At 44.3% G+C, this 18432-nt stretch overlaps 1 protein-coding gene across 1 annotated transcript; it reads left to right on the top strand.

Moving 5' to 3' along the window:
• The first annotated feature begins 408 nt into the window (after positions 1-408).
• Positions 409-7492, top strand: LOC146331000 (uncharacterized). The gene has a single exon (XM_084725854.1). It carries the CDS (start codon positions 948-950, stop codon positions 6918-6920), a length of 5973 nt encoding a protein of 1990 aa, XP_084581980.1. The 5' UTR covers positions 409-947; the 3' UTR covers positions 6921-7492.
• Positions 7493-18432: the final 10940 nt, after the last annotated feature.

The raw sequence follows: 18432 nt of genomic DNA on the forward strand, positions 1-18432 counted from the left end.
GATCATGTTCAGCTACAGCAGGTGAAGCCACTGGTCAGCTGCTCTTTGCCTCCAACCTGATGCCATTCAGGGACACAAAGTGGAGCATGAGATCTGTGCAGGTCAGGCTGTCATGGTTTTGGGATTTCTGTTGGTTATTTCCTGTTTTATTTTGTAGTCCTGGTCCTCCCTTATGTGTCTTGTCTTTACTTCCTGTCTTTGTCCTTATCCTGCTCTATTTGATTGCAATTGGTTTCACCTGTCTGTCAACCTGTGTCTTATTAGTTCTTTGTCTATTTAGTCCCTGTGTTTCTCTGTTTCTTTGTCAGTTGGTTGTTGCCGTTGTATGTCATCCTGCCTACTACTGCTATGTCTTCCTGTGTTGGACCTTGTACTCGTTTTCTTGGATTGTTTTTGTGTCTTGCCCTGTGATGTTATACACATATACACTCATATAGTGAGAGTTAAAGTCTTTTATTTTGAAGTTGGGGTTTTATTGTGTAACTTCTGGTGGGCGGGACTTCCTGTCAGGCAGCCATTTTTGTTGTTGAAAGCGCATGTTCGCGCACGCTGTGGAAATCGCCATCCATCCTTCTTCTGTTAATTCTTGTGGCATTGCCAGTAAGTATACAATAATTTGAGAACCTGGGGAACAAATATAGGTTAATATTAGACGCAAATTACCTCATTTTATTGCATGTATGTTTGATTTATTTTTATACTGCCCTGTGGCTCACTTAATTCATCTGTTTGAGAGACAGTGATATTTTGACAGTTTGTGTTGTTATACTTACCTGTAATATTACCTGCCTGTAATATTTAACTGTGTTATTTCTTTGTTTATTTCAGTTTTACCTTTTCTTCATTAAATTCTTGCCAAGTACAACATATGGCCTGTTCATTGGAGGAACTTTTTGGAGAGATGAGTTATGCTAGCTGTTTCATGTCGATGAGAACAGTATAGTAAAATGGCAGCCCCTCATCAGAAGATGGAGCAGGAGATGGATCCTCAGGCAGACGATCCAATGGAGGGATCATCAGAGGCATATAATAAGATGGACACGCTTGATGTAAAGTCACACACGTCCAGTTCTCGCCATTCCATGCGCTCTCACCGATCAACTGTAAGTATGGCAGCTGCTAAAGCACGTGCAGAGGCGGAGGCAGCGAAGGCTAGAGTGACATTTAGCAGAAAGGAAATGGAAATCAAGATAGAGAAAGCTTGTCTGGAAGCAGAATTAGAGGCTCTTAAGCAGGAGAGAGAAGCAGAGGCAGCTATCGCCAAAGTGGTTGTTATGGAGGCAGTTGCCATTGAGTTAAGCTCCCAAGGAAGTTTATCAGACTTTGAGTCTTTGCCTAAATGGGAAGGTTCACTTGAGAAAGTGAGTGAATATGTGGCAAAGCACAGAAAAGTGCCAGATAGACACCCAGATGAGCAGCATGACAGAAGCCAACAACCGCCATCTAGCTTGCTAACACTGGATCAAGAGTTTGACTCACTCAATGTAGGACAGCAGCCCTACCCAGATCGTAATCCCCAGCAACATTCCAGCCCACGTCAGACACATCATCGCCACTCTGTGTCACATCAGCTAGACAGCCAGCAACAAGCCACACAGTCAAGCAACCGGCAGGGCTGCAGCCAGCGCTATCTAGAGCGACATAACAAAAACAAATGTGGAGATACACAACAAGTTCACACACACCTACAAAGACAACAAGCGATCAGCCATAATGAACCAGATTCTTCTACTCAACATGTTAATGACAACACATCAGATCTGGCAAAGTTTCTGATTAGAAGTCAGCTGGTGTCAGGTGGATTGACCAGATTTGATGATCAGCCAGAGAACTACCTCAGCTGGAAGTCGACATTCACAAGTGCTGTGAAGGGCTTAGATCTCTCTGCTCATGAACAGACTGACCTGCTCATAAAATGGTTAGGTCCAGAATCAAGCCAGCTAGCACGCAGGATGAAATCTGCTAATATCAAACACCCATCGATGGGTCTTGATCTGATTTGGTCCAGACTGGAGGAATGCTATGGTGCTCCAGAAGCCATAGAAAGAGCTCTGTTTGCAAAAATAGACAACTTTCCTAAAGTTGCCAACCGGGAAAACCACAGGCTTCGAGAGCTCGCTGATTTGTTGTTTGAACTTGAAGCTGCCAAGGAAGATGGTTATCTGCAGGGATTAGCATGCTTGGACACAGCAAGAGGAATCAGTCCCATTGTGGAAAAGTTACCTTACCACTTGCAGGAAAAATGGATGACATTTGGGTCAAAATATAAGGAGGACAATAATGTACCTTTCCCACCATTCTCAGTCTTCTCTCGGTTTGTAAGCAGGGAGGCCAAGGCTAGGAATGATCCGAGTTTCAATGTGTCCAGCTCCACGGTGCCCGCTCTGAAAAGGGAAAGGATGGGAAACTTGAGCTACAGAAATCCAGTTTCAGTACACAAAACTAACGCGCACAAGGAGATTACTTGTGGTGTTGGTGTGAACAGAGAAACGGACGACCCTAATACGCTGTGTCCGATACACAAGAAACCTCACGCACTCAAGAAATGCAAGAGTTTCCGAGCAATGCTGCTTGATGACAGGAAGAAATTCCTTAAGGACAAGGGCATATGTTTCCGTTGCTGCGCTTCAGTCTCCCACCAAGCCAAAAATTGTGATGTTCTGGTAAAATGTGCAGAGTGCAACAGTGAAAGACACATAGCTGCACTTCATCCGGGTCCAGCTTCAAGAGAGTCAAAGGTGCTGAGCCCCCCTAAAGACCATGGCGGGGAGCTAGACAGTGCACCTGAAGATGAATCAAGCTCAGCTGGTACTGCTATGTGTACTCAAGTCTGTGGCAAGGGCTTCCGTGGCAAGTCGTGTTCCAAGATATGCTTGGTAAAGGTATATCCACAAGGCCATCGTGATGAAAGTAAAAGGATGTACGTGATCTTAGACGATCAAAGCAATGTCTCATTATGCAAGCCAGAGTTCTGTGACATCTTCAACGTACAGGGACCGTCAGTACCATACACCCTAACTACATGCGCTGGAGTTGTAAATGTGACTGGAAGGAGAGCACATGGTTACATGATAGAGCCACTCACAGGAGAAATAACCATTTCGCTTCCAACTCTGATAGAGTGCAATAACGTGCCTAATTGCCGAGAGGAAATTCCAACTCCAGAGGCAGCGTTCCACCACAGCCACATGCGAGCTATAGCGGACCAAATACCTCCTCTGGACGCTTCTGCAGACATTCTGCTCCTGTTAGGACGGGACGTTCTTCAGGTCCATAAGGTGCGCCAACAGTGTAACGGCCCGCACAATGCCCCTTTTGCCCAGAAGCATGACCTTGGGTGGGTCATTGTCGGCGACATCTGCCTGAATGGAGCACACGTCCCAGAGGAAGTGAACGCATTTAAAACATGCTTCTTGGAAAATGGCCGTCCCAGCTATTTGCATCCTTGTGACAGCCTTGTCAAGGTTATGGAGGACATCAGTCAGAGTCACAAGAAGAACAGCATTCTACCATGGTCATGTACTCCAGTGCAGCAAGACGACCACCTTGGTGCAACAGTTTTCCAACGGTCCGAAAGGGACAATCTGCTGGCACCTTCCATCGATGACCTGTCCTTCTTGCAGCTGATGGAAAAGGGGTTTGCTAGGGATGAAAGCGGCAACTGGGTGGCTCCCTTGCCATTTCGGCACCCAAGGAAGCAGCTTCCTAACAACAGACACTATGCATACCAACGACTTATGTCACTGCAGCGTAACTTTCAGAGGAAACCCAGCATGAAAGAGGATTTTATGGAGTTCATGCAAGGCATCCTAGACAATCACCATGCTGAACTGGCACCACCTCTGGAAGAGGGAAAGGAAAGATGGTACCTTCCAATTTTTGGGGTGTACCACCCGCAGAAGCCTGGGAAAATCCGGGTTGTGTTTGATTCTAGTGCTCGCTTTGAGGGAGTGTCACTGAATGAGGTCTTGCTTCCAGGGCCCAACCTCAACAACAGCCTGCTCGGAGTCCTTCTGAGGTTCCGGAAAGAACCTGTCGCCGTTATTGCTGACATTAAGCAAATGTTCTATTGCTTTCTTGTACAGGAAGAAGACCGAGATGTCTTGCGCTTCTTGTGGTTCAGAGACAACAACCCAGAAGGTGAAGTGGTGGATTACCGCATGAGGGTCCATGTGTTTGGGAACGGCCCATCGCCAGCGGTGGCCACCTACGGGTTAAGAAAGGCAGCACAAGAGGGCGAAAAGGACTTCGGCAGTGATGTTTGTCATTTCATCAAGACAGATTTTTATGTGGATGATGCTCTCAGGTCCTTCCCAACAGAGGCCGAAGCAGTTGATGTTTTAAAGAGAGCCCAGAACCTGCTGGGATGTTACAACATCAAGCTCCACAAGATCGCCTCGAACAAGGCTGAGGTCATGAGGGCCTTCCCCAAAGAGGATCGGGCCAAGGGCATTGAGCCGCTGGACCTTGCTGTTGATGACTTACCTGTTCAGCGCAGTCTGGGTGTAGCCTGGAATATGACTAGGGATACCCTCACCTTCAACATTCCTGAGTCCCAGAAACCCTTCACACGGAGAGGGGTGCTTTCCAACATCAACAGTTTGTTTGATCTGTTGGGTTTCCTAGCACCTGTGACGATCCAAGGCAAGCTCCTTCTTCGAGAATTAGTCTCTCGAGGTACGGACTGGGATGCCCCCCTGCCTGACGAGAAATTCATTAAGGGGCAACAGTGGCAAGACTCACTACAAGAGCTTAATGAGCTGAACATCCCACGTACCTATGCTTCCTTTTCACTGACCAGGGCCAAAGGCACAGAGCTATGCATCTTTTCAGATGCCTCGGTGAAGGCAATTGCGGCAGTTGCCTACCTCAAGGTGAAGGCTGAGGATGGTCACTATGAGGTCAGCTTTGTCCTTGGCAAAGCGAAATTGGCACCTCTGGCAGAACTCACCATTCCTAGATTAGAACTCTGCGCAGCCGTATTGGCCACAGAAATTGCAGAGCAAGTCAGAGAGGAAATAGGCCTAAGGCTGGACAAGATCACATTCTTCACTGACAGCAGGGTGGTATTGGGTTACATAAACAACGAATCCCGAAGATTCTATGTGTATGTCAACAACCGGGTGCAAAGAATCAGGCAGACAAGTCATCCAAGTCAGTGGAGATATGTTCCCACTGAACACAACCCAGCTGACCATGGTACAAGATCCGTGCCTGCAAGCCAGCTGCAAGGTACCAGTTGGCTGACTGGACCAAAGTTCCTGCTGGAACCAGAGAGTTCATCATCGGACGACACGCAGTTTGAGCTGATTGACCCAAGTTCAGATGTAGAGCTCCGTCCCGAAGTTGCAACTTTCTCTACCAAGGTCTCAGGAAAACATCTGGACGCTAAACGCTTTGAACGCTTTTCCTCATGGAGTCAACTGACGAGAGCTGTAGCAAGGTTGTTACATGTCGCTCAAGGTTTCCACAAGCTGACAAGTGATTCAGAATGTGTTGGCTGGCATTTCTGCAGGAAGAGTGTTACATGTGTGGAGTTGAAGAAGGCGGAACACATTATTATCAAAGCTGTGCAAAATGAGGTGTACACAGAAGAGATAAACAGTATCCAAAGGAAGAAAGACTTACCTGCAGGGAGTCCCCTAAGGAAGCTCCATCCTGTGGTGGACAAGGAGGGCCTCCTGCGGGTAGGAGGACGCATCACTCATTCGAACCTATCTGCAGATGAGGCTCACCCTGTACTCATTCCTGGTAAGCACCACGTTGGTGTATTGCTTGTTCGTCACCACCATGAAAGTGTCAAACACCAAGGTAGACACTTTACAGAAGGCGCTGTGCGTGCCAGTGGCTTATGGATTGTAGGAGCAAAGCGAGCCATCAGCAGCCTTATCTTCAGGTGTGTGATATGCAGGAAGTTGCGCGGCAAGTTGGAACAGCAGCAAATGGCGGACCTACCCCCAGAGCGCCTACAGCAAGAGCCTCCATTTACCTATGTGGGGTTGGACGTCTTCGGACCTTGGGAGGTTGTGACACGGAGGACCAGAGGTGGTAGTGCCAATAGCAAGAGGTGGGCAATATTGTTCACATGTATGTCCACAAGAGCGGTCCACGTGGAGGTGATCGAAGAGATGAGTGCTTCAAGCTGTATAAATGCCCTTCGCAGGTTTTTCTCAATCAGGGGACCAGTGAAACAGCTAAGGTCAGATCGAGGGACAAACTTTGTTGGTGCTGCCTCACAGTTGAAACTTGTCAGGGATGGAGATGGATGGGCCAGTGTGGAAAATTACCTCCTCACCCAAAGGTGCTCATGGGTTTTCAACCCTCCTCATGCGTCCAACATGGGAGGCAGCTGGGAACGCATGATAGGAACGGCACGGCGTATCCTAGACTCAATGTTGCTCCAAACAGGAAGGACAAAGGTCACCCACGAAGTCCTGTGCACGTTGATGGCTGAGGTTACGGCCATAATCAACTCCAGGCCGCTGATACCAGTTTCGTCAGACCCAGAAGCACCACTGATACTCACCCCCTCGATGCTGCTTACGCAGAAGATTGGCACTTCACCTACTCCCCCTGGAAACTTTTCAGATGTCAACCCCTTGCAGCATCAGTGGAAGAGTGTTCAGGCTTTGGCTGAGATGTTCTGGACAAGATGGAGGCGGGAATATTTGAGCGTGCTGCAAAGCAGACAGAAGTGGCACACCAAGAAACCAAACCTCAAAGAGGGAGATGTAGTGCTACTAAAGGACAAACAGGCCAGAAGACACGAATGGTCAATGGGAAGAGTAGTAAAGGTCTACCAAAGCCATGATGGACTCGTCAGAAAGGTGGATGTAAAAGTGACATCCCACCTGCCCTCTAAAACCTACCTGAGACCTGTCTCTGAGTTGGTTCTACTCTTGGGTTCAGAGGTCGTTTAGGCAAAAGTGTATGTGGCGTCCTATGGGCGCCAGGCGGGGAGTGTGATGTTATACACATATACACTCATATAGTGAGAGTTAAAGTCTTTTATTTTGAAGTTGGGGTTTTATTGTGTAACTTCTGGTGGGCGGGACTTCCTGTCAGGCAGCCATTTTTGTTGTTGAAAGCGCATGTTCGCGCACGCTGTGGAAATCGCCATCCATCCTTCTTCTGTTAATTCTTGTGGCATTGCCAGTAAGTATACAATAATTTGAGAACCTGGGGAACAAATATAGGTTAATATTAGACGCAAATTACCTCATTTTATTGCATGTTTGTTTGATTTATTTTTATACTGCCCTGTGGCTCACTTAATTCATCTGTTTGAGAGACAGTGATATTTTGACAGTTTGTGTTGTTATACTTACCTGTAATATTACCTGCCTGTAATATTTAACTGTGTTATTTCTTTGTTTATTTCAGTTTTACCTTTTCTTCATTAAATTCTTGCCAAGTACAACATATGGCCTGTTCATTGGAGGAACTTTTTGGAGAGATGAGTTATGCTAGCTGTTTCATGTCGATGAGAACAGTATATGCCCTTTTATGTATTTTTTTGTTTTTCTGGTCCCTGATTTTGGTCTGACTGCTTGTCTGTAAGCTTTTGTTCATCCACTTTTGTTATTAAATGCTTTTGAACTGTTTAGTGTTTCACGGTCTGCATTTTTGGTTCCACCTTCTTGTTGAATTTTGACACACACTTAACACAGGCGTTATTTCTCACATATTTCACAGGCTCATATCAGGTTTGGGCTGTACAATACTTATTTTTTTATTTTATTTTTATTTTATTTAAATTTTTCTCCCCAACTTAGTTGTTGCAAAGTCCAATTCCCTGCACATACTGTCCCTGTCACTGAAAACTCCTACTGTTTGGTACATAGGGGGAAGCTTGTTAAGAAAAATATTGGCCTGTAATCGGGTTTGGGCTGAAATATACTAGTGAGGGTGGGGGTGGTGAAGCTGTAGTGAAGAGAACCCCCCGGGGTCTAGACACTGGTGGTGGTGGTGGTGATGAGGTGCAAAGCAGAAACTGGTGAGGTGAAGTGGCTCCGGACTCCTGCTGCCTGGACCTGAAGACTGGAGGAGAGAGGGGAGGAGGAGGATCGAGGTGAACATCTTCTGACTCCGGACTCCTGCTGCCTGGACCTGAAGACTGGAGGAGAGAGGCATCGGGGAGGATCGAGGTGAACATCTTCTGGCTACCTGGGTCCGAAGACTGGAGAAGAGAGGGGTGAAGGAGGGTCGCGCGACTGACTGACTGATTCTCTAATTCCAAGAAGGCCATAAAATGGTCGTGCTAGAGCTTGAGTGGGGGCCTTGAGCAGGAACTGCTGGCATCTGGGCAAAGTTGTCGGAAAGTTGAAGAACAAAGTTGAACAGAAAATTGATGGGAGAGGAAGTAAATGATGACGACTACGTGATGCTTCTCAAGACTTAAATTCTTATTACTTGTCTATAAAGCTCTAAAAGGTCTAGGCCTAAATACATCTAATTACTGGTACGAAAGAAGCAGACACCTCAGATCATCTGGAACAGGTTATTCAGTATTCACAGGATCTGAACCAAGCAAGGTGACCAGCCTTACTTTCAATGCTCCCACCTGTGGAACAAACTTCCAGAATACCCGAGGTCAGCTGAACTGTCAGCTCATTTAAAACAGGGCTTAAACACTACAGCTTACCAGTGAAGTCAATGTGTAACTTTTTTATTTATTCCTTATTTACTTATTTATTTATGATAATCTGAAGCTATGTTTTTTTTTTTAATTTGTCTGCTGTTGCTTCGCTTATGTATGCTTTTAAATGCAATCTTGTAATGATTTTTAACAATATACTTACTTTGTCTTGATGAATTCAAATGCAATTTTAATGTTACTTTAATTTTTTATTTTAATGATTTTTAAGATCTGTAAAGCACCTAATTGCCTTGTTGCCTTTGTCTTGCCTCATGATGGCATGATCTCTTGAAGAGGAGCACACTATATTGATGATGCCGACGACTGTTTTGATTGTCGCATAACACTGAAATGCGTTGTACTTCCTGCAGGCCCCTAAACCTGGCGAGAGACTAAATAGATCTATCTCTTATAGCACAGAGGAGCGATTGAAACTGGCAGAGGAGGGAGGCCGGTGGCTGCGACCACTGCCTTGGAGAAAACACCCCGGAACCTACGGATAGACCCACATCCGTGAAAAAAAAAAAACTGTCACAAATTACAAGTGAACTGCCAGTGTTGTACCTGAACACGTTCAATGAACCAATAGTTCATGAACTCGTTCATATTTTGGGCGAACGTGAACTGTACGTACAGTATTTCTGCCTGATGAACATTACTGTGAACGCGTTCATTCTAGTGTCTGTGAATGGCACGCTCATTCAATTTAACTTCGTTCAATAGGGTGCCAGATTTCCATAGAGCCTTCCAGCGAAAACCCGGCTAAAACACACCGTAAACAGGCAGGAAAAAACACCCAATCTGGCAACACCAGCCACCATTGTGTTGCAGCATGGAGGCGACAACAACAGCAACATGTAGCAGCAGCACTACCTCAGACTCTTCATATGATCATTTAAAACAGTTTTATGAGGTCGGCGAGGATTGCACTGGGAAAAATCTTACATTTTTCTGCAAACTTTGCCCGCTGAGTTTCAAAAAGCAACTCCGCACATCAGTTACATGTGTCTATTACGAATGGCCCGTCAGTAAATAGCACTCCCACCACTCATACTACAAGTCCCACAATGCACTGCAACAGCTGCCGCGCAACTTGAGAAATAAATCAGTTAGCAGTTGCGAAGACGTGAGTTTCTGTCAAACGACAATGTAAACAGGTTTGTCTGTTTAGGCAACTGACTCAATGCAAAGAAACACAAGTATATGAGGAGGGAGATGAGCTGCAGCTCCACCTGAAACCAGGAAAAAATAAAAATAAGACTGACCCACAGCAGAGAGAGAGAGAGAGAGAGAGAGAGAGAGAGAGAGAGAGAGAGAGAGAGAGAATATGGACAGATGTGTCGACTTGATATAAAAAACTTTTTATGATCATGAATCATAATAATAATGTACACTTCTGTGGTGCGCTATTTTTTTTACTCCAAGTCTGATCTGTGTACTTTTAAATACTTAATTGCTGCATTATTGTAAGTCATGATGAAGAGTCCAGACTCTGTCTCTCCTCTTCATCTCCTCAGTGTGTGTCAGTGTGCAGTTTAACCTTTTCATAAAATACTGCTGGTTCTGTGGTGTTACATTTTAAATCTGAAGCCTGCAGTGCACCATAGAAGCTACAGTTGACTTTTCTGTTGAAGTTCTCAGTGTGTTTTGGCCTTAATGTTAAATTGAGCAGGTCAATATGATCATCTGTACCTGATGGGCTAATGGGTTTGTAATATTATATGTAATATTATTATATGAGCATATTTTTATGCCAAATGCAGTGCCACTGAGGGTTTGCATAATTAAAGTGTGCAATATCTTGTGTGCAGACAAAAATCAAGCATTTTCAAATGTAACCCCCTCTCAGATATGTGATCTTAAATATTCTGAGCTGAAATATTCTCACTTTCCTTTGTTATTGTTGAAAAAAAAAAAAAAATTAAATCTTATTTATTTTATTGAGGAAAAAGTTGTTGCAGTCTGGCTGTTCAAAATCATATTTCTGAATAAAACATAGTCAGTTTTAGACTGTTCAATAAATCTTAATCCTGTTTGGCCCGCGACTTAAGACTGTGTTTTAAATTTTGGCCCCTTCTGTGATTGAGTTTGACACCCCTGTAACTGTTACATCAACAGCAAACCTGAAACGGCACATTGAACTCGAGCACCCAGGTAGCCTTTCAAGGTATGTGCAAGCGAATAAAAAATCAAAAGACATTCCAACATTAAAACTGATAAAATAATTGCTGTCTGTGGTTCTATATCGGCTGTGGCAATAATTTTGAAAAATAATAGCTCGAAGCAACATATTAAAAAAAAAAAAGAACTATGAACTAGTTCATTTTTGAACTTAGTTCAAAATTTTGAATTATGAACTATGAACTGAACTAGTTCATTTTAAAATTTGTGAACTGAACTTTGAACTAGTTCATGTAGAAAGTGAACTTTCCCAACCCTGGAGGACGCCATGTCCAAGAGCTATATAGGAGCGACTCTGAGGATAACGCGCTGTCGAAGTTGAGAGGCTCATGAAGGGAGAGAACTGCAATTTTGTTATGGTAAGACAGTGCAGGAGGAATTTGGAAATCATGACTGTAGTTCTCTAAAGGGAGGACTGTGACTCACACTGTTTGCACTTTACCTATCAACATATCATTCCCTGTATGGCTGCCGGCTCTTGGACATATTTATGTTTATTAGGTTTTATTATTATTATTATTATTATCATTACTTGTATTGTGTGTTTTTATCTTAACTATGTGCCGAGAACTGCCAAACGAAATTCGTTATGTGTAAGCATAAAGACAATAAAGAACTTGAACTTCATCTCACAGAGTTACAGGTCTGCTTGGGCTGCCAGCAGCCGAGAGACACATGGCAAATATTGGAATCCCTCCTGATGCCACAGATTCCACAGGATGAATGAATGGGCTGCTTGAACGCATCTATGATACCTGCTAAGAAAGCTAGCACCTGAGCCCATCAACTTATCATTTGATGGCATATGGTGTAGTGAAGAGAGAAAGCTCAAATGTAAAGGCTGGTCGCGCAAGAGACTGGGCCAGAGCGAGGTGCGGACGGCCGAATAATAATTATCCTTGTGCGCTATACTTTACTGAAAAGGCTTAATAAATAATGTTCATTCCATACAGATATAGAGGTCACTGATTAGGCCAAATAGCATCAGTTCTGCTTGCTCTCCGTGTAGACTGACAGATACATGCGATATATTCAAGGCTGATAAATAATAATGCTCAATAGATAATCTATGATCAGCCAGGATCAGCAGTTTGAAACACAGCAGTAATGCATCCTGTGGCCATGCTTAACGCACTCGGGGGATGCATGAAAAGGCTACCTGAGTTATTGTCTACCTGGAGAACTGATCTCACGTGCTGGATATATTTGCTGCTTGAGTTGCATACGGCCTACCTAGGCGGGTCTGGAACGGCTGAAGCCAGAGAAGCTGAGAGGTTTCCTGTAGTGAAGGGAGACTGCAGCATGGGGCCTGGCGGCAGAGAATCGCTGAGGAGCGGACGGGTTGAGGCTCCGGCGCTTGGAAGCATGCATCAATGGCATGAGTAGAGTCGATAGACTGCAGGGAGGAGGGCAAGGAGTTGTCCACGGCGCCTGGGATAGAGGAGAGGAGGGAGCGGATATCGAGGTGCAGTGGAGGCTCCCTTCTCATTGCTGAGGAAGCCTGGTTTCCTGGTTCTTAGTGGCCGTGAGCAGCACGGCGGTTGCCGACTGACGTTGAATCATGCCCTGGGAGCGATTTCTGATAGACACAGCACTTGTTCGGCCAACTCACGATTTGGGAGAGTGCATGCCCGCTGCAGGAGAAGCGCTGGTTCACGAATATGGGATAAGAAGCTCAGCCTCGTCTGGAGGCCATCAGAAGAGAGGGAGGAAGTCAGGGCTGGAGCCCTCGAGGGAATTGAGGTTGTGGTAGGAATCGCTTGAGGTGCACCAAGGAGCAAATGGTGAGTAAAACACAAGCCAGTCCTGCGACTGAATGACAACTGATTGAGCAAAGACAGAGGTGATTTAAAGTTTGGCAGCAGGAAATTGACTGGTTACCACGACTGTGGCAAAATCTGATTGGATAGTAAAGATGAAGATAAACGCCCACAAACAGCTGATTAGAGGGAATAGGAAGAGAGAGACGGAGTAAAGGAAAGTTATGAAGGCAGCGTCAGAAGGTCTTCCTGATTGAACTTACGCTAAGCTTAATTTGTGGATAAAGAGAGCTCCCTTCTCTCATGCAGTGAATGACTTTGTAATCAAGCAACTCATATAATGAAGCCACAGATTCATTTAGCCATGATTCTGTTAAAGCTACAATAGAAAATTTGTGGTCAAGACAAGAGAGGTGTTAAACTTTGACATATCAGTTTGAAATCATTTTCTTTATAATATTTACACATATCCGTTCTCTGCAAGAACATTAGGGGGGTTTGAATCAGGATCATATTCATTAAATCTAGAGCTGCTGTTTATTTCTATAGGACACAAAACAGAAGATTCATCTTTAACCTGTAATGTTTTACCATCAATTACTGAGATTAAATCACTGTACTCAAGACCATGGAAAGGAAACTCTCATGCAAATTTTTGACAGGTCCAGTTTACCCACATTTGGAGAATGAAACGTACATTTAGGATGATAACCATTTTTACAGATACTGCATTCATATACTGAACTTTTTATACTGTTTTTACATGTATTGCAGATTTTATGGATATAAGCTATATTTGCAGTGTTACTGTGAACCATAAAATCACAGAATAGGTACTGAGACAACTACTAAAACTAAAAATGACCATATTATCAAACCGTTCATAGTGAGTGTGGCTGGTGGACAATGAGTTGATCATAAGTATGCAATCTGTCCCTTGTGACATGCTTCCTTAAGTTTAGGCTGCAGCTCCATTCATTTCTGTCTTACATTGTCTGTGAAATCTTTATTGATGAAAATCTTGGTGCCTTTAAGTTTTTTCTCTTTTAAGAATTTCTTGTTTGTCTTTGAGCAGCTTCATTACTATTGACCCTGGCCTATTTGCTTGCTCTTCACATTTCCCCTTGCAATGTACATATTCAACCTCAATTGCTTTGGGGGTCGAGCTCCATTTTATCAGCAAGCAGTTGTTTGACTTTAGATTCTGCGACCTGCCATGATTCGTTCCTTTCTTCTGGAACTCCATCAATAATGATGTTGTTCTTCTTTGACTGACTCTCTAGATACTCTGATTTTCAGAGAGTTTGTCAAAAGAGGAATGGACAGATGCAAACTCACTTGAAATGCTCTTGAGATTCATGTCCTGTTCAGACAGTCTTTTGTTCAGATCATCTACATCCTTTTGTGAGAACTGCAGACTGATCTTAGTGTCCTGTACATCTTTCATGATATTGTCCATTCTTTGATTGGTAGAATCTATAAATAATTGAACAAAGGTCTTTAAGTTTCTTTCCTGTTGTTCAATCAAGTCTTTAAAAAAGGATTTCTGCTGATCAAGCAGCTCATGGATCACAGACATTGAATAGGAATCCTCTTCCTGGTTGACTTTTTTGCAGGGGCGGAGCCAGGGGGTGGCCAGTGGTGGCTAAGGCCACCATAAATTAAACTTCGGCCATCCCCCCAGCCACCCCACCACCGCTTTGCCGGCAACTTTTTGGTGGAATCATTTCTGTACGCAGGGACGCAATTCAACAGCGCACTTCAAACAAGTAGTTCTCCACCAAAACAGTCACTTTAGTTTATTATCTGGTGGTATTTATAATCATTATTTAGGCAGAAGAACATCATTTCAATATTAATCTACATTATTATAAACATAATATAAAACAAAGCAGGCTGCGTACAGCTCGACCTTTGCTGTCACTGTCTGACCGAACATCCTCATGGCAGTGATATTTTACAATTCTTCATATTTTAAACTAATGAAATTCATTAAATCAAGTCATTTGGTGTTTTCAAATTCATGATATTGAGCTGATGCTGCAGCTGAGCGCAGCAGGCAGCTCCTGCCGTGCGCGCGTCAATTTTCAACACAGTTGACTTAATAAAGTAAATGATCACTCAACATTAAAAAGTATAACTCTAAAACAGGTCTCACTCACTTGGTATGAGGCTTCAGATGGACTTTTCGGCACTTTTTGACATCTTTCTTCAGTGAGGAGCTCTTTTTGCCACAGCCAACTGCTGATGTTAAGTCCATCGGATGATGCAGTATTTCATCCAGATGTGTTTTGGATAAACTAATCTAGTGTTCTTGAAACTACTGAGGCTCTGTGTGACACTGTGTGTCTCATTCAGATGGTAGAGCAAAAAAGTTACTGTATTAAATGCATTAATGATCAGAGGTGCTTGAATCCATGGCACTTTGTTCTTGTTCATTAATTAATTAAAGCGCTTGGTGTTGGCTGGTAATAAGAGCAGCAAAATACACACCAGCCCGCATGAAAATCAAATACTAAGAACAATATAGCAACATGCTCTGACTTTATTTTCCTTTTCTTTCAAATGCAAATTAAATTTATTAGACTATGTGTTGTGAATTTGTCACGTTATGGACATTGTTAGTTCTGAGACTTTTATTTTGTATACATGCTTTTCATTTAGAGACTTTTATTTTGAAATCCTGCTTCGTATCGCGAGTTACTTCCGTCTTTTTACGCTGTTCATTAGGCAGTGCAGTTATCTCTGGTGCAGAAGTCAGTGATGATGTAAGTTTGATACTGATGCTTTGGTGTTTATATGACAAAGTTGCCCAGTTATTTCTCTGTATTTTATGATTGTTGGGTGTGTTTCTCGCACTGTTGTCATATTTATGATGTTTGCTGCATGTATTAGCCTGTTTGAGTATTAGCCTAATGTTGAGCTAATTGAGTAGCCTAGTTGGCTTGTCTGCATTATGATGATTGTACACCCATTGTTTATGTGTTTTTTATGTCCAGTTTAAGGGTGAATATGTACAGTACAGTTGTAGCACGGGATACTTTAAAATAATGTCAGTCAGTAGTAAATAACCAGATATGTATATTTGTATTTCCTGTTTATTTCTGAAATTGAGTGTTAATGCACTTCTATGCTGCACCATGTAAAGCTTCTTATTCTGGCAGTAAAGAGCTTAAACCTACCTGATGACCGTATGTTCTCTGGGGGTGCATAAAACCTAGTCACCTTGGATATCAACCACCAACACAATTACAGAAGAAGAAGTAGTAGTACTTCACGTGCACTACAAGTGAAGGTTCCAACAGACTCTGCACATGCAGTAGAAGGATGGTAATAAGATATCAGTTTCTGTGCCACCCCTGTGTGATGGTCTGAGTCTGGCCATCCCTATGAAAATTGTCTGGCTCCGCCACTGCTTTTTTGGTCCCATTATGGAAGAATAATGGCAAAACCCAGGGTAAAAATTCTCTGTTCCAAGTTGCCAAAATAAAAATGAATCACTTGTCTGTCAAAACTGAGAACTTAGTTTTGGATATTTGCAGAGAATCCAGTAGTATTTTCCTCTTAACTTGACAGCTTGTTGGGGCACACATGCAGATGTCAGCCATCTTAAAAACTGGAAATAGTTCTGTCTTAAAGAAAAATCCTCTGCTTGCTTCCTCACCTCAGTGAGCCACTAAATTATATCAGTTCTGATCTTAAAGAGAAGCACAAATCCTTGAAAAGTGCATGTGCCACAACAGAAAACATGTAAAAGAACAATTTGTACATAAATATTTTTACCTTGAACTGACCACAACAGAATTTTTTTAAGGGGTATTCCGAGCGATGAGGAATCTTTTGGACTGTTCAAAACCACACTTGGTGAAAACCTGAAACTGCAAGCCAGTACGTTGTGGCTTTGAGAGCCTTAGCTGCAACATGTGGTTTTGGACAAATGGAGAGTGAACTGATACGAGATCAGCTAATTGCTAATGCTCATCTCAGTGCTGTGAAAGACAAGTTGCTACTGGAGGACAATCTCACACTGGACAAAACCCGTACAATTGCTTGCCAGGTGGAGGCAGCGGTGAAAATTGCCACGCTGCTGTCTTCTGCTCACCCCGCCATGACCGCACCAGTACAGGCTGTGGATGCTATAAACACACGTTTTCGGGGGAAAAGAGGAGCGCGGCCAGCTAAAGAACACGCACCTACACCACCTCCAGGACATCACAAACAGGCAAGTGGTAACCACCAACAACGCCAGTGTTTCAGGTGCGGATCTAATAAGCACTTGGCTAATGATAAAAACTGTCCAGCTGCAAAAGTGAAGTGTAACAACTGTGACAAAAAGGGACTTTTTGCCAAGGTATGCAAATCAGCAGTGAGTGTGGTGAGAAAATTATGCAAACAGTACTGAAAGATTTACCCAGAGTACAGAACTACTTGGACGACATCATAGTATATGGAAGACAGGAAGGACAGGACAAGGAAAGGCATGATGAGCGCCTGCAGGCTGTCCTTCAGCGCCTTCAGGATGCCGGCCTGCAGGTCAACCTTGATAAAAGCTCATTTGGTCAGACAAGTATCCCATTCCTGGGACATGTCGTCTCCAAGGAGGGCCTGCGCCCCAGCCCAGACCACCTGGCTGCCATTGCTGAAGCTCCTGCACCAAAAGAAATGGCAGCACTATGCTCCTTCCTGGGCTTGATCTCCTGGTTCAGCAAGTTCCTGCCAAGCCACGCGACAGTGGTAGAGCCACTTTGACAGTTACTTTGAACAAGCACACAGGCTGAACTTCAGTGGACTGATGTACCAGAAAACAGCTTCGCTAAGCTCAAAGCAATGCTACGGCAAAGTCCAGCACTCGCTATCTATGACCCTACGCTGCCCACGTTCATCACAACGGATGCCTCAGACTACGGACTGGGTGCTGCCCTGACCTAGTTGCACTCGGATGATAGGGAACGCATTGTTGCCTTTGCTTCCCGCACCTTATCAGCTGCTGAAAGGAAGTACTCCACAATCGAGAAAGAGGCTCTCGTCTGTGTATGGGCAGTTGAAAGGTGGAGGACTTATGTGTGGGGACGCAGATTCACACTCAGAACTGATCACCAAGCTCTCACTACCCTGCTCAACACTAAAGGGATGAACAGGGCTGGCATGAGAATTGCACGCTGGTCAGCTAGGCTGATGTGTTTTCAGTATGACATGCAGTACCATCCAGGCAGCCAAAATGTCATGGCAGACTGCCTTTCATGCGTTCCCCTCAGCGACACCAGTACAGTCACAGAGCCTGAGCAGGACTTGGTCACAGAGATAGCCGAGGTCTCTCCCCTCCTGCCTGCACTGCAGCTCGCGGATTTCAGAGCTGAATGTGAGGACTGTTCTGAACTTGCACAACTCAGACAGGTCATCCACGTAGGGTGGCCTAGAGTGAAGAAGTCTCTTCCGGTTGAGGTTCAACCGTACTTCCTGGTACGACATGAGCTTGCTGCAGAGGCACCACTGACCTTCTGGGGAATGCGCCTGGTGGTTCCAAAGTCCCTTCGCGAGAGTGTAGTACGCCTTGCTCACGAAGGACACCAGGGTGTGGTTCGCACTAAACAGCGCCTCAGGAAGCTATACTGGTGGCCACGAATGGACGACCTCGTCTACAAAGTCCTGTCATCATGCACAACCTGTCAGGCGTGTGATAAGACAGCCAGTACTTCTGCCCCAATGCAACCTGTTCAGTTCCCAGCATGTGGCTGTCGGCATTGTGGGCCCATTTGAACGCGGACCCTACGACTGAAAGTTTGCCATTACCCTCATTGACTACTTCAGTAAGTGGCCAGAAGTTGCCTTTACTAACACTGCAACTACGACCAC

The sequence above is a fragment of the Lutjanus erythropterus genome, chromosome 2 (genome assembly GCF_056507025.1).
Source record: "Lutjanus erythropterus isolate fLutEry1 chromosome 2, fLutEry1.hap2, whole genome shotgun sequence".
NCBI lineage: Eukaryota > Metazoa > Chordata > Actinopteri > Lutjaniformes > Lutjanidae > Lutjanus > Lutjanus erythropterus.